The 15,490-nt window shown below is 62.3% G+C and overlaps 2 protein-coding genes across 2 annotated transcripts; one reads left to right on the top strand and one right to left on the bottom strand.

Moving 5' to 3' along the window:
• Positions 1–467: 467 nt before the first annotated feature.
• Positions 468–9,371, top strand: TINAGL1 (tubulointerstitial nephritis antigen like 1). The gene is made up of 12 exons (XM_054648185.2): positions 468–481; positions 1,114–1,445; positions 2,095–2,158; positions 3,653–3,745; positions 3,827–3,941; positions 4,836–4,959; positions 5,219–5,369; positions 6,035–6,218; positions 6,486–6,531; positions 6,961–7,084; positions 8,215–8,260; positions 8,375–9,371. Exons 2-12 carry the CDS (start codon positions 1,124–1,126, stop codon positions 8,513–8,515), a joined length of 1,410 nt encoding a protein of 469 aa, XP_054504160.2. The 5' UTR covers positions 468–481; positions 1,114–1,123; the 3' UTR covers positions 8,516–9,371.
• Positions 9,372–11,435: 2,064 nt separating this feature from the next.
• Positions 11,436–14,934, bottom strand: PEF1 (penta-EF-hand domain containing 1). The gene is made up of 5 exons (XM_054648187.2): positions 14,834–14,934; positions 14,033–14,198; positions 13,329–13,484; positions 12,736–12,879; positions 11,436–12,240 (listed from the first exon to the last, which is right to left on the bottom strand). Exons 1-5 carry the CDS (start codon positions 14,849–14,851, stop codon positions 12,011–12,013), a joined length of 714 nt encoding a protein of 237 aa, XP_054504162.2. The 5' UTR covers positions 14,852–14,934; the 3' UTR covers positions 11,436–12,010.
• Positions 14,935–15,490: the final 556 nt, after the last annotated feature.

Here is a 15,490-nt window from a genome sequence, read left to right as displayed (position 1 = left end):
TCCCTGAGGGCGAGGCTGGGCGCTGATGGACCCAAGTGACACCAGCCCCGTGCCCTGGGCTGGCCTGGGGTGTCCCCGTCACAGCTGGACCCCTGGAAGGGGCAGGAATGCAGCCCCCTCCCCTCCTCTGCGCACACCTGGGCAATGGGGAAGCTCCCGAGGACAGCTCCCGGCCCTGCACGGAGCAGGGGGGGCTGCCCCGATAGCCGGGACCCCCCCCCATTTGGCGAGGGCACTGCCGGGGGGCACCGGGAGGAGGGGATGAGGAACCGGGGATACCCCGGCCCCGCGGGGACAGAGCGGGCCACAGGTTCGGGGCTCCTCTCTGCAGCCCCAGGCCCGACCCCCGCCCCGCTGCGCTCCGCCCCGGGCCGGTCGCGGCTGTCTCGGCGCCTCCCCGCTCCCCCCGGCCGGGGCGCGGCTATAAGGAGCGGCGGGGCCGGCGGCGGGCGCGGGGCGGTGGCAGCGGCGGGAGCGGCAGGTACGGCACGGGCTCCGGGGGGACGCGGTGGGGCTGGGGGGGTGCCAGGCTGGAGGAGAACGGGGGTCCCGCCCCATGAGTTCCGTGAGGGATCCAGCCCCGGACCCTCCGCTCCTCTGCCGGGGTCTCTGCGCGGCGGGCGCGGCAGGTACGGCCGGGAACGGGGAGGGGGGTGCCACCCTTGGGGTCCCCGCGGGGTTTTGGGTCACCTTCTCCGCTTTATCGGGGTCCCGGGAGCCCCCAGGCTGCACGGCGGCGGGACGGAGGCGGCAGGAGGGGGTCCTTCCCCGTGTGCCCCCGGATTGTCCCCACCGCCCCGTTTTGGGGTCCCCCATCACCCCCCGAAGCCCGCGGGCTGAGATTTGGCTGCTCATGGCGCTGCCCGCGGTGGGGACTGGGGGTGGCGTTGGGGACGGCCCCGGGCAGCGCCCCGAGTGTCCAGGGAGCCCCTTCCCGTGGGGGTTTGGTTTTGGAGCCGGGAGTGAAGGAATGGGTGAAGGAAAGGCTGTTTTGGAGCTTGAGCTGCGCGGTCACAAGGGCAGTTACAAAACCGGAATGCCCTGAGGAGCCTGGGGAGGGCAGGGTGGGAGCGGCGCCCACCCCGCCGTGCCCTCACCGCCGTCCCTCCGCAGGTGTGGGGACATGAGCGGGGACATGCGGGCCTTGCTGTGCCTCTGGCTGGTGGCCCAGGTGGCCCAGGTGGCCCGGGTGGCCCTGTCCTCGCGGGTCCGCGCCCGCCGGGAGCTGGGTCCCGGTTTGTACCAGCACGGCGTCTACGACGCGGGCGGCTCCTACTGCCAGCGCGGGGACGTGTGCTGCCACGGCCGCGACGACGGCTGCACCGTGCCCTACCACGACACCCTCTGCTACTGCGACCTCTTCTGCAACCGCACCGTGTCCGACTGCTGCCCCGACTTCTGGGAGTACTGCCTGGGAATTCCAGCCCCTTTCCCCAAAGCCCCCGGTGAGTGCACCCAGGTGCTGGGGTTCAGCCCTGGGGTGCTGCTGCTGCTGCTCCTCGGGGTGATGGATGTGGCACCCCGCGGTCCTGCCCTCGCTGCAGAGCTGCCCCAGAGCCCTCGGAGCTGTGGGAGCTCCTACAGAGTGTCCGGGATGGGGACAGATTCCCTCAAAAAGAGGTGTGGGAGCGGCCGGTGATCCCAGAGCCCGTTCCCATCAGTGCCCGCAGGCAGAGCAGGGACAAAGGGGGACATGAGGGGACACCACCCCAGCTTGCCCGGTCACGTCTGGGGCAGGCAGATGCTGTCCCTGGCTTAACCCTGCCGGCAGCTGGGGGCACGGGCAGCCCCCGGCTCCCAGCACAAGGCAGTCTCAGAAGTCCCAGCAGCGGAGCAGAGCCAGCTCCCGGGCACAACCGGCCCCTTTATCCCCTGTCCCGCCAGGCTGAGCACATTTAACCCTCCCGGCGCCGAGCCAGGCTGCCGCCCTGCACCCACGGACCCCCAGCAGAACTTTGGGGTGCCAAGGTGCAGCCTGGATTTAAGAACAGCGTTGATTTTCCCTTTGGTTTGCCCCCCCCCGGAAATTTGGGGGAATTTGGGGGGCTGGTGGGACCCCGAGCACTCACCAGGGGCTCTCCCATTCCCCTGCAGGCTGTGCCCGTGCTGGACACAATTATCCCACGGGAGCCACGTACCGGGAGAACTGCAACCTGTGGTGAGTGCGGGCACCTGTGGCATGTCACCAGCATGTCACCAGAGGAAGGTGTCATGCTCCCGTAAACCTCAGCGAGCGAGGCCCGAGCTGGGTGGCGAGAGCTGCTGCCAAAATGCCTTTGCTCCAACAAATCCGGAGCCAAAAAGGGCCTTGAGCCTCTCCCGGGTTCCAGCGCACGCCTGCGTGGGAGCCGCTCGCCCCGGCGCTGCCCAAGGGGCGTTTTGGCCACGCTGGTCCCAGCCCAGCTTGCCCAAGCCTGACCGGGGTTCCGTGCCAGCTGTGCCTCCTGCCGGGCGCTCCCGGAGCTCGGGGTTAACTGGGAATTCTGCTGTTCCTGTACTGGTATTGCTGGCATGCGGAGGTGGGGGATTGGAGACGAGGATTGCAGCCCGAGGGGCGATGCTGCTGCAGATAAGCGGAAATCAAAGGCAGCGTCTGGGGCGTGGGCAGGGGCACGTGTGGGAACATGTGTGTGTGCGCTGGGGCTGCGGGTGAAAAGCCAGCCCGAGCCTCCCCGCCGCTCTGGGGAGTTTATCCGGGATCGTGGCACGGAGCACTCAGGGATGGAGAAGGTCCCCGTTCCCCTGGGAATGTCCCCGAGCCACGCAGGTGGATGTCACATCTCTGCTGCTGGGGGAGCATCTCTGACCCATCTCTTCCCTTCCTAACCCTCCCAAACCCTCCTTCCCCACACTTGGTGCTGGGAGAAGAGGAATTTCTGCAGTGTCACCCCCACCCCTGTCCCTGCTGGGGTCCCACTGGGGGGTACCAGGGGACAAAACCCATGGCGGGGTGACACAGGGTGTGTGTGGCACCCTGAGGTGCTCCCAAGCCCCCAGGTGTCACCCAGAGCACCGGGAGCGCTCAGGGATGGATGGGGGAAGGCTGGAATCCAGGTGCTGCCCCGGGATCGGGATGGGGGGGTCTGGCGGGACACGGCCTCGCTCAGCTCCATAAAAGGGAAATGTGCCGGGATCTGAGCATGCCAAGCATTGCTCAGTGCACGGGGGGAGCACAGCCCGGGGCTCCCCTGGGGACCCACCACACCCCCAGAGCGCCCCCCTTGGCCCAGCTGTCCCCATGGGGTGCCCTGGTCACTGTGGGTCACCCATGGGGACAGCCAGCCCTGACCCCCAGCCCCGGGCTGCTGTCCAAGCCCCTCTCTGATGTCTGCAGCCCTGGCAGCTTTTCAGGTTTTCTGTCCCATGGCCTGGCTGCCCTCGGGGCTCCTGCGGGGGCTGGGGCAGCTCCCAGGGCCACCCAGAGCCACTCAGTGTCACCCAGAGGCCACTCAGTGTCACCCAAAGGCCACTCAGTGTCACCCAGAGGCCACTCAGTGTCACCCAGAGGGCTGCCCACAGCTTCACCCCGCTGTGAGGTGCCAGGCTCTGGTGACCCCTAACAGAAGCAGCCAGTTTGGGAGGGGCAGCGCCCACCCAGTGTCCCCCCGGTCACCCTGGGGACATCATTTCTCGCCGCCTGTCCCCTCTGCAGCACCTGCGGGCCCGGCGGGCAGTGGCAGTGCGAGGACCACGCCTGCCTGATGGATGGGGAGCTCATCGATGCCGTCAACCGGGGCAGTTACGGGTAAGGAGCGGGCACAGGGATGCTGCACCCCTCGGTGCTTTTCGGGGTGACCCCTGAGCCGTGTCCCCGCTCCCCGCGCAGCTGGAGAGCCGCCAACTACAGCCAGTTCTGGGGGATGACCCTGGAGGACGGGATCCGGCACCGCCTGGGCACCTTCCGTCCCTCTCCCACCGTCATGAACATGAACGAGATGCACGTGAGTGCCGCCGGGGGGGAAACTGAGGCACGCCCACGGCTGGGAAGGGGCTCCCAGAGCAGGGGGGCAGGCAGGGCAGCCCTCGTGTTTGGAGACAGCAGCTCAGCAAATTCCCCCGGACAATCCCCGGGCTGCCAGTGTTGTTTTTTCCCCCTCTCCTCCGCGCTGGTTTCCCATCGGAACGCCGGCCCCGCCGCTGCTGACTCAGCACAGCCGCCTCTCTTTGCCTCTGCCCGCACCCAAACCCGGGCTGGGCACCCGCCGGGGGTCCCCGGGGTGCTGGCAGGGCTTGGTGCACCCCCAGCCCCGCGCTCTGGAGCCCGAGGTTTAATTTTAGAGGCGTTTCCTGCGGGCAGCTGTGGCCGTGTCCTCCCCAGGAAGGCCAGGGCGGGGGCTCTGTCCCCGCTCCAGGGAGGAAAGGCAGGGCCAGAGGCCACCCTGAGGGGCTGGGTCACCCTCGGGGCGGCCACCGAGGGCCTTGCTGGGCTCTGGGATGGGACATGGGGTGCTGGTGCTCTCTAAGGAGCTGCTGGGGCTGTGGAGCCCAAATTTAGGGGATATTGAGGGGTGTGGCCCTTCTGGGATAACGGGGAACCCAAATCTTTGTCTCTCAGGGTGACATCCCTGTCCTGAGGGGTCCCATAGGGGGCTGGGGACACTAGAGCTCACTGGGGACCATCTCAGGGGATGGCTGGGGTGGCAGGAGGAGGACAGGGGGTCCCACAGTGGGGCTGGGGGACACAAAACTGGGTGGGGACACTGCTCAGAGGTGGCAGGAGGAGGAGCAGGGCTGGGGACACTAAAGCTCACTGGGGACCATCTCAGAGGATGGTTGGGTGGCAGGAGGAGCTGGGGGGGTCCCGGTGAGCTGAGCCCCCCATCTCTGCCCCACAGATGAACATGGACTCCAATGAGGTGCTGCCGCGTCACTTCGACGCTGCTGAGAAGTGGCCCGGGATGATCCACGAGCCCCTGGACCAGGGGAACTGCGCCGGCTCCTGGGCCTTCTCCACGGCCGGTGAGGGGCGGCGGGGCGGGGACAGCGGGGACAGGGACAGAGCCACCTCCCCTTGACCTGCGGGGACAGCGGGGACAGGGGCAGAGCCACCTCCCCTTGACCTGCGGGGACAGCGGGGACAGGGATGGAGCCGCCTCCCCCTGAGCTGCGGGGACAGCGGGAACAGGGGCAGAGCCACGTCCCTCTTAGCTCTGGGGACAGTGGGGACAGCGGGGACAGGGACGGAGCCGCCTCCCCCTGAGCCGCGGCTCCTCCCCAGCCGTGGCCTCGGACCGCATCTCCATCCACTCCATGGGCCACATGACCCCCGCGCTGTCCCCCCAAAACCTCCTGTCCTGTGACACCCGAAACCAGCGCGGCTGCAGCGGGGGGCGCCTGGACGGAGCCTGGTGGTACCTGCGCAGGAGGGGGTGAGTGGGGTAATGGGATAATGGGGTGGGATAATGGGATAATGGGGTGGGACAAGCTGAAATGGGAATAGGAGAGAATAAGAGGGGATGGTACAGGATGGGATGGGAATGGGATGGGACTGGAGGGGAGGGCACCAAACAGGATGGAATGGGATAGGATGGGACAGGAAAGTTGTGGGAAGGGAGTGGGATGGGGCAGGACAGGATGGGATGGGGCAGGAAGATACGGGACAAGATGAAATGGGAATGGGAAAGAATCAGATGGGATGGGATGGGACAAGATGAAATGGGAATGGAAGAGAATTGGATGGGGTGGAACATGATGGGATGGGATGGAATGGGATGGGATGGGATCCCCATGCTCATCCTGTGCCTTGGACAGCTGGGGAATGAGGCTGCCAGGGCAGGATGGACAGTGGGGTTTGGGATGGGGATGGACAGTGGGGTTTGGGATGGGGATGGACAGTGGGGTTTGGGACGGGGATGGACAGTGGGGTTTGGGATGGGGATGGACACTGGCATTTGGGACAGGGATGGACAGTGGGGTTTGGGACAGGGATGGACAGTGGGGTTTGGGACGGGGATGGACAGTGGGGTTTGGGATGGGGATGGACAGTGGGGTTTGGGATGAGGATGGAGCCGCTCCTTCCCCTCCTGCATCCCAGGGTGGTGACAGACGAGTGCTACCCGTTCACGAGCCAGCAGAGCCAGCCCGCGGCGCCGCCCTGCATGATGCACAGCCGCTCCACGGGCCGGGGCAAGCGACAGGCGACAGCGCGCTGCCCCAACCCCCGCACCCACTCCAACGAGATCTACCAGTCCACCCCCGCCTACCGCCTCTCCTCCAGCGTGAGCGCCGGGCCCGGGGGCGGAGCGGGAGCCCTCGGGAGCGGGAGGGGGCTTGGCTCGGGCTGCTTTACCTGGGAGAACCGGGGCTGGGAATGCGGCTGGGAAAACCCCGCTGCGGAGCCCGCGGGGAGCGGCTCCTCCCCAGCAGCCGCCTGTGGGTGCTGGAGCTGCTCTGCTGCATCCCCGGGGCTGGGGAGGGCAATGCCGGGGGTCCCGGCCTCGCTGCCACCCGCTGCCAGCCGGTGCCACCCTGTTCTGTGCTTGCAGGAGAAGGAGATCATGAAGGAGCTGCTGGAGAACGGCCCCGTGCAAGGTATGGGGGAGGCAGGGGCACCTCTCTGTGCACCCCAAAAGGTCGGGGGGACAAAGTAGGAGGGGGAAACGGCTCTGTCCGTGCTGGGGGAGCTGAGGTGGCAGCCAGAACCCCCCTGAGCTGCTCCCCCTGCGTGCCCGGGCGGGGCTGCCCCAGTGCCCGTCACGCTGCCCACCCCGGCGGGCACTGGGTTGCTCATTAACTCCTGAGATTTAATCACCGCCTTGGCAGCTGCGTTTGTTTAAACTTTATTTGTGCTTTTTGAAACCTCCTGGGAGTGTTTCTGCATGGCCCCGGGGAGGCTCCAGCTGCTGCCTCCCCTCCCGTTTGGAATGCGATGCCCCCACACCCCTCTGTGCCCACGGGGACACAGATCCCCTTCCCTCGGGACAGGGGCAGTGTCCCCAAACCCTCTGGCCATCCCCACAGCCATCCTGGAGGTGCACGAGGATTTCTTCATGTACAAGAGCGGGATCTATCGGCACACGCCCGTGGCCGAGGGGAAGGGGCCGAAGCACCAGAGGCACGGGACCCACTCGGTGAAAATCACTGGGTAGGTCTGGGGGGCTCACAGGGGGGTGAGCCACCCCTTCCCACCCCTTCCCACCCCTTCCCACCCCATCCCACCCCATCCCGTCCCGTCCCGTCCCATCCCATCCCATCCCATCCCATCCCATCCCACCCCATCCCACCCCACCCCATCCCATCCCATCCCATCCCATCCCACCCCATCCCACCCCACCCCATCCCATCCCATCCCATCCCATCCCATCCCATCCCATCCCATCCCATCCCATCCCATCCCATCCCATCCCCACTCCTTTGTGTTCCACCCCATCCAATTCTCTTCCATTCCCATTTCATCTTGTCCCATATCGTCCTGCCCCATCCTGTCCCTAACCCATCCCATCCCATCTGATTCTGTCCCATTCCCATTTCATCTTGTCCCGTATCTTCCTGCCCCATCCCATCCTGTCCTGTCCCATCCCACTCCCTTCCCATCCCACCCCACAACTTTCCTATCCCATCCTATCCCATTCAGGGTGGCAAAATGTTCCCTTTGGGTGTCCCCGAGCTGGGAAAGGGAGCAGGGGTGGGAATGGTGGCACAAGGGACACGAGTGTGATGCTCAGCACCCTGGAAAAGGGGGGGTCTGGAGGTGCAGACCCCGGGCAGGGGATGGATCTGCCCTGTGCTGTTTCCTTCCTCTTGCCGTGGTTAAAGATTCCTGCCCCTATTCCGGGAGCGGATGTCCCAACCTTGGCCTGGCCCTGGGGAGGTGCTGGGAGCAGGAAATGAGCAGGGTCAGCCCCCCCGTGCCCCAATCCCACCACGGTGCTGGGTGGGGGGACCCCAAAGTCTGGGGGTGCTTGGGGACCCCACAGTCTGGGGGTGCTTGGGGGAGACTCCATGGTCTGGGGGAGCTTGGGGGGACCCCAAAATCTGGGGGAGCTTGGGGACCCCACAGTTTGGGGATGCTTGTGGGGGACCCCATGGTCTGGGGGAGCTCGGGGGGACCCCAAAGTCTGGGGGTGCTTGGGGGGGACCCCACAGTCTGGGGGTGCTTGGAGGGGACTCCATGGTCTGGGGGAGCTTGAGGACCTCACGGTCTGGGGGTGATTGGGGGGATCCCAAAGTCTGGGGGAGCTTGGGGTCCCCCCTCACTGTCCTGTCCCTCTGCAGGTGGGGAGAGGAGCAGCTCCCTGATGGCCAGACCCAAAAATACTGGGTGAGTTTGGGGGGGACGCTCAGCCACGGGGGCGCTGCCATTCCCTGCACCCATGCTTGGCTTTTTTTGGCGGGGGTGTCACCGCTCTGACCGTGTCCCCTGTCCCCTCTGCAGACGGCGGCCAACTCGTGGGGCACGGCGTGGGGCGAGGGCGGCCACTTTCGCATCGCCCGCGGCATCAACGAGTGCGAGGTGGAGACTTTCGTGGTGGGGGTTTGGGGCCGCGTCAGCATGGAGGACATGCCCCACAAGTGAGCCCCCCCCGCCCCGATGTCCCCAGCGCGGCCCCGCCCAGCTCACAGCACGCTGGGCTGTCCCCCGTGTCCCCTGGAGGGGGCTGCGTGTCCCCCGTGTCCCCTGGAGGAGGCTGGCGCTGTCCCCTGGAGGGGCTGGCGCTGTCCCCCGTGTCCCCTGGAAGGAACTGGGGCTGTCCCTGTCCCCTGGAGGGGGCTGTCCTTGTCCCCTGGAGGGGCTGGCGCTGTCCCCTGGCCAGGACTGGCGCTGTCCCCCGTGTCCCCTGGAGGGGCTGCGTGTCTCCGCCGTGCTGACACAGCGGCTGGGGGCAGTGGGGCGTGCGAGGGGGGTGCCCCGGGGGCTGCTCCCGTCTCCCATGGGATTTGCCCGCTAATCCCCCCTGCCCCGGGGCTCGGCTGGGCTGCGCTGGTGGCCGGGGGCTCTTCAAAGGCAGCTGCACCCCCCCTCCCCAATCCCGGCTGTGGGATTTCCCCCCCCTTTTCCCTCCCATATTCCTGCCCTTCCCGTCCTGGCCCCAGCAGCTCCCCCCAGCAGGGCAGCGCTGGAGTTTGGGGGTGAAATAACCCCGTGGCGGGGGTCCCCTGAGCCCCCAGGGCTGGGTGTCGCCAGGATGGGGTCCCCACCGTCCCCCCCAGCCCGTCCCTATGGTGCTATGGCCCTGCCACCCCCCTGGGGGACAGCAGGGACAAGGGAGGGCTCAGCCCCGTGGTGTCCCCGTGTCCTGGGGGGCACAAATGGGGTCCACGCAGCCAGCACAGCCCCCTCCCTCCCAACCCAAGGGCTGTTCTTTTAAGACAATTTTTTTGTATTTATTTTGCTTTTTATTGTTTGTAAATAAAGTTATGGAAGCCTCAGAGCGCAGAGGGTGCACTCAGTGCTGCGAGGGGGACACGTGGCCCCTGTCACCCCCGTGTGGGGGCCCAGCGTGGCCTCGGGAAGGGCTGGGGGGGTGAGATAAGGCCCCGCTCATTGTCCACCTTCCGGCCCCGCCGCTCCGGTCACCGCGGCCAGCGCTGGCCACGCGCGGCCACTCGGGCCACCACGGCCGCCACCTATGTCACCATGGCTGCCACCTATGTCACCACGGCCAGCTGTGCCACCGCACCCAGCTGTGCCACCGCACCCAGCTGTGCCACCACAGCCACCGTGCAGCTGGGCGGCCAAATGCCAGCTGCAAGTGCCACCACAGTGAAATGTGCCACCACATGCACGCTGTCCCCACAGCTCCCGTGTCCCCGCAGCCACCCCGCGCCCTCCCTGGGGTGGCGCTGGGGCTGTTGTCGCCTTTTCCAAAGGCCCGTTTTGCTGGCGGTCCCTGTCCCTGTCCGCGTCCCCTCCCTCGGTCACCCCCGGGTCCCCCCGCAGGGGACACTCAGAGGGTGGAGGGCGGTGCCACCTGGTGGTGGCTGCGTGCAACTGCAGGGATGGGCGCGTATATATTTATATATTTATATATTTATATATTTATATATTTATATATTTATATATTTATATATTTATATATTTATATATTTATATATTTATATATTTTAAAATATGAAAAAATATCTCTATTATGTATAGATAGAGATACAGATGTGTATAGATATATCTATATCTATATCTATATATCTATATATATATCTAGATATATATATCTATATATATACAGGTGGCTGTTTGTGTTCAGACGTGAACACTACCCCTTGTATATCTATATATATATATCAATATATATCTAGATATATGTATCAATATGTCTATATATATATACATCTCTGTGTGTGTATATATACCTGTATATTTGTACATATGCAAAAAAACCCACCCTGTATATATTTTTATATGTGTATATATGCACATGTAATAACACAGTTATAATATACATAATATAAAATATATAATATATATTATGTATTATATATTATGTATAACATAGGATATAGTATATAATATATATTATGTATATTATATAAGATATAAAATATAATATATATTATATATAATTTATATTTAATATACTATATACAAAACGTGTGTCTATGTATTTACATATACACATGTAAATATATATATAAACACATTCCTTTATATATATTTACATGTGTATATATACATGTAAACAGGTTTTTATATGTTTATGTGTACCTATATATGTACATGCATATATATATATTTTTAAAAGTCTATATATATATTTATAGGTAAAAATATGCATCTATACACACCTATATATGTATTTATATGTACACCAGTGTATGTATACTGTATGTGTGTTTATATGTAAATATATATACATATATATAATGCAGGTATGTATTTTTAAATATATTTATATGTGTTTTATATATATTTTACATATATGTATTATATATATATATAGCACATAAAATATATTAAAAATACATATATGCATGTATAAAATATATAACATACATCTATGAAATAGATATTTATACTTTTATAAATATATGTGTACATATAAATATATTTATATGTATTTACAACCCCTCTGCCTCAAGCCCAAGCAGGGCTGAGCTCTGACTCAACAGAAATATTGGAAATGCTCAGGGGAAAATATCCTTGGAATGCTCGGGGATGGTTGGGAACAGCCAGTCCTGCCCGGGGCTGGAAAACACCGAGGTCACAGAAAACACCGAGCCTGGGCTCCTCCTGCTCATCTCAGACCTTTGGACTTTTCATCTCTTGGAGATTCCTCAGGGTAAATTCCAGGCTCATCACTCGGGAAGAAAACTCCGGCATTGATGGGATTTTTCTGTGCCTCTGGAGCCTCCCCCGATTCTTTATTTTCTATATTTGGACATGAAACTCCTAGGAATTGATTTTAGGGAATGGGACGTGTCCCCTGGTGCCACCACAGGGGACAGGAGGCACCTGACGCCCCCTGGAGCCCCCCCTGGACACAGAGACCACAGAGCACTCGGAGCAGAACACATTTTATTCCAAAGCTGGAAAAACTGAGCTCTGAACTTTGTCTGGATTTGGCTTCAGGATTGGCAACAGCGAGGGGACGATCCCATGGGGCTGCAGCAGCACATCCCATTCCAGCAGCCCCTGGAAAAACAGGGATGAGACCCCCAGGAAAGCATCCCCAGCGTGGGATGCGCTCCCAGGGTACTCAGGGAGGGAAGGAAGGAGCTTTGTCCTCACTTTTCCCCTTTTCCTGCTGCTTCCAGACCCAAGGCTCAGCTCTTCCTCCCCGAAACGGGGATGTTCTGCTGCAGGCACCTCGGGATGAAGCTGGAATTTGGGGTTGGCATGGGATCTAAGCTGCTTTGGCCATCCCAGTTTGGCGTGGGATTCACCCTGACTCCCACAAAACGGACACAAGGAATCCGAGCCAGGAAAAACCCCAGAAGGATTTGGGGTGGATCAAGCCGGAAATTTGGCCCCAGGGGGAGCTCTCAGAGGGGCTCAGCATCATCCAACAGCGAAGATGAGGACGGCTGAAGCTTCTGGAGAGCTCCAGAGTCACCAGCCTTTGGAGTGGGGACGTCAGAGCATCCGTGTCACCACCATGGCGAGGAAATCCTCGTAGCTGAGGCGGACGTTCCCCACCATGGCCGTGTCCTTCTCCCGGAAGGCGTCGGTGAGGCTCTGCAGCTGCATGCAGATGTGGATGAACCGGTCCAGTTGGACACTGGGATTGGGGGAACGCTGGGCGTACCGGGCCAGCAGCAGCTGGCTGAACTGGGGGCTCAGGTTGTAGCCCATCTGGGAGAAAGCTGGGAGGAAGAAAAACTCGGATTCAACCTTCCCAAATGGAGAGGGAGTGGCTGTGTCCTCCTGTCCCATGCCCCACACACCCCATCTCCCACTCCCACCCCCCTTCCCACACTTCCCACTCAGGGTGTGCATGGGCAGGGCTCTCCAGAGGAATCAAGCCACAAATTCCAGGCATTTTTCCCTTTCACACACACCCAAGAGCTCCTCCCCAAAAACCAGGCTCCAGCCACTCATCGTTGAGGGGGAATTCTGAGCTTCCTGAAGGAACTTTGTGCCCCACCCCTGCTGCAGCTCATCACCTCCTGTCCCCTGAGAAGCTCCTGGTTTATCCCGTGGACAATTCCCAAGGAAACCTCCCAGGACCTCAGAGCCCTCCAGCCTGGCTGCAGGGACCACTCCAGCAGGAATTCCAGTTCCCAGCTGGGAACAGAGCCTGGCAGTGCTTATGGGGGGGGCCTGGAGGGGCCAGGCTGGTGGCTGTGCCCCTCTCCCACCTTGCTGGAGCTCGCTGAAGCTGATGGAGCCGGACTGGTCCCGGTCATACTGCTGGAAGAGGCTCCTCCACTGCTGGATGAAGCGCAGCAGGGCGGAGAAGCCGTAGACATCGATGCGCCCCGACCGCGTCTTGTCAAACATGTCTGGGCAGGGAGGAGGGAGTGGAAAAGCTGCAGAAACTTCCAGGGAGCTCGGGATCCACGCCGTGGCTCCCTGGAATCCTGCTCTGATCCCAAAAATCCCCCTCACCAGGACTGCAATCGTCCAGGACCATTCAAGCCCCAAGGCTGGTAAGAATCGGCACCAAAAGCTGAGGTTGGGGCAAGCTTTGGGTGAATCTCTGCATTTTTTGGGCTTTCCTCCCTTTCCTCCCTGTTTTTCTGGGATCTGGGGCTTGTGCAGAGCTGGGATTTCCTTTCCCAAGCAGGATTTTGGGCCCTTCACCTGTGTCCTGCACCACTGGGAACTGCTTGGTTTGCCCAGCTCCAGCCAGGAACAATACCCAGGGAAAAAGGAGAATTCTGCCAGGATGGGCTTCACCCCAAATCCAACCAAACCAGATGAGAAGAGGGGAAGGAGATCCCAAACTCACTGATCATGAGCAGACAGGTCTCATCATTGAACGAGGACCAGTTGTTGTTGACCAGAGCCTGTTTCAGCTCCTTGACGGAGATGAACCCGCTGTGATCCGTATCCACCGTCTGGAACCAGGAAAACGCCTCGGGATCCACCCCTGGGGGGGCATTCCCTGCTTGGGGAGAGGCCATCGGAGCTGTCACCTTCCCCTCGGACAGGCCACGGGTGGGGGTGGCTCCCAGGGCCAGGCAGAGCTTCTCCTCCCACGGGATTTACAGCCCGGTAAAATTCCGGGAGAACGGGGCAGGAAGGGCTGGGATGGGCACGGAGCAGCTGGAGCCGGGAATGGGCTGGGAACCGGAGCCTGGTGGAGCTCTGGGGTGGACAGGGAGCCACGGTGCTGCCCCACAAAGCCGGCAGCGCCGGGAGATTGGTGTGGGGTGAAAGTTTTAGGGCTGCCTGGCACTTCCTCTTCCTCCCCTTTTTCTTTTTCCTCCTCCTCTTCCTTCTCCTCCCTCTCCTCCTCCTCCTCCTCCAGGATTTCAAAATAATAAACCGGGACACCCAATTTCATCCTCGTGGTGGCTTCTGCTGAGCTGGGGACCCCCTCAACCCCCACCCGGGCACGGGGTGGGGACTCCCCAGCCCCCCGACCCCGCACCGGGCTGGGAACCCCATCTCTCCCCGCCTTGTCCCGGTACCGGAGACCCCCGCACTCACCTCCCGGGGCCGGCCCGCCGTAGGGCCCGGGCTGGGGGCCGCCGTAGGGGCCGCCGTAGGGGCCCCCGGGCGGGGGGTGCCCGTAGGGTCCCGGGGGTGGCCCCCCGCCGTAGGGAGCCCCGGCGTAGGGCCCGACCGGGGGGGGCTGTCCTGCGCCGGGGTAGCCCTGGGGAGGGGACAGAGCCGGTGTGAGGCGGGCACCGGGCACCGGGCACCGGGCACCGGGATAGGCACAGGGACGGAGCTGGTGTCGCTCACCCTGGAGACCCTGCGCGCCTCCCCCGGTCCGACCTCCGGACCAGCCCCCGGTCCGACCCCCGCCCTGGTCACATCCCGGTCCCGGTCACGGTCCGGACCCCGGTCACGGTCCCGACCCCGATCCCGATCCCGATTGCGGTCACGGTCCCAATCCCGGTCACAGTCCGGATCGCCATCACGGTCCCGATCACACTCCCGATCCCGGTCACAGTCCCAGTCCCGGTCACAGTCCCAATCCCTGGTCCCTGGTTCCCGGCGTCGCTCCGGGTTCCGGTCCCTCTCCCCGGTCCCACTCTCCGCTGCCCCTCCGGTTCCGCTCCCCGGTCCCCATTCCCTGCCCCCGGTCCCGGTCGGGGTCCCTGCCGCCCCTCCCACTCCTCCGGTCCCGGTCCCAGTTCCCGTTCCCGTTCCCCGCCGCCGCTCCCGGTCCCGATCCCGATCCCGATCCCGATCCCGATCCCGATCCCGATCCCGATCCCGATCCCGGTCCCGGTCCCGGTCCCGGTCCCCGTCCCGGTCCCGGTCCCCGTCCCGGTCCCGCACCTGCCCCGGGTACGCCATAGCGGGTCTTCCGCCCCGGCCACGCCCAGATGACGTCACACAACCGCCACGCACACATTGGCTACGGTTGCCTGTGACCACGCCCCTGGGCGGGGCGGAGGCAGAGCGGTGACGCGCGGGAAGCGCGCGCCCGAGGGAGGCCTTAAAGCGGCAACGGCGCCTTGGCGGGGTGGGGCCCACCGGGAGCGGGGATAGCGCTGGGAGCAAGCCAGGAGCGGGGCTGGAATTCCCCGGGAATCAGCCGGGATCTGCCCGGGAATGGGGCTGGAATTCCCCGGGAGATCAGCCGGGATCAGCCCGGGAATGGGGCTGACGACCCCACAAAATGAGGGCTGGGATTCCCCTGGCAGCAGGACCGAGATGCCTCCAGGAGCAGGGCTGGGATGGCAAAATTTTCTGGGATTCCAGAAAATCCAAGAGCAGGGCTGGGGTCAGCCTGAGAGTAGGGCTGGCATCCCCACAAGACCACGGGAATTAGTTTGGGATTCCTCCAGAGGCAAGGCTGGGATCCCACCCATCCCAGATCTGGAACTGGGATGAGAGCGGGATCTCCCCAGGAACGGCGCTGGGATACCCCCAAATCACGGCTGGGATTGCCCTGAGACAGCACCAGGATCCCCTGGCATCAGGACTGGCACT

This window comes from Agelaius phoeniceus, chromosome 22 (genome assembly GCF_051311805.1).
Source record: "Agelaius phoeniceus isolate bAgePho1 chromosome 22, bAgePho1.hap1, whole genome shotgun sequence".
Lineage (NCBI taxonomy): Eukaryota > Metazoa > Chordata > Aves > Passeriformes > Icteridae > Agelaius > Agelaius phoeniceus.
This window is presented reverse-complemented; position numbering and strand designations above follow the sequence as displayed.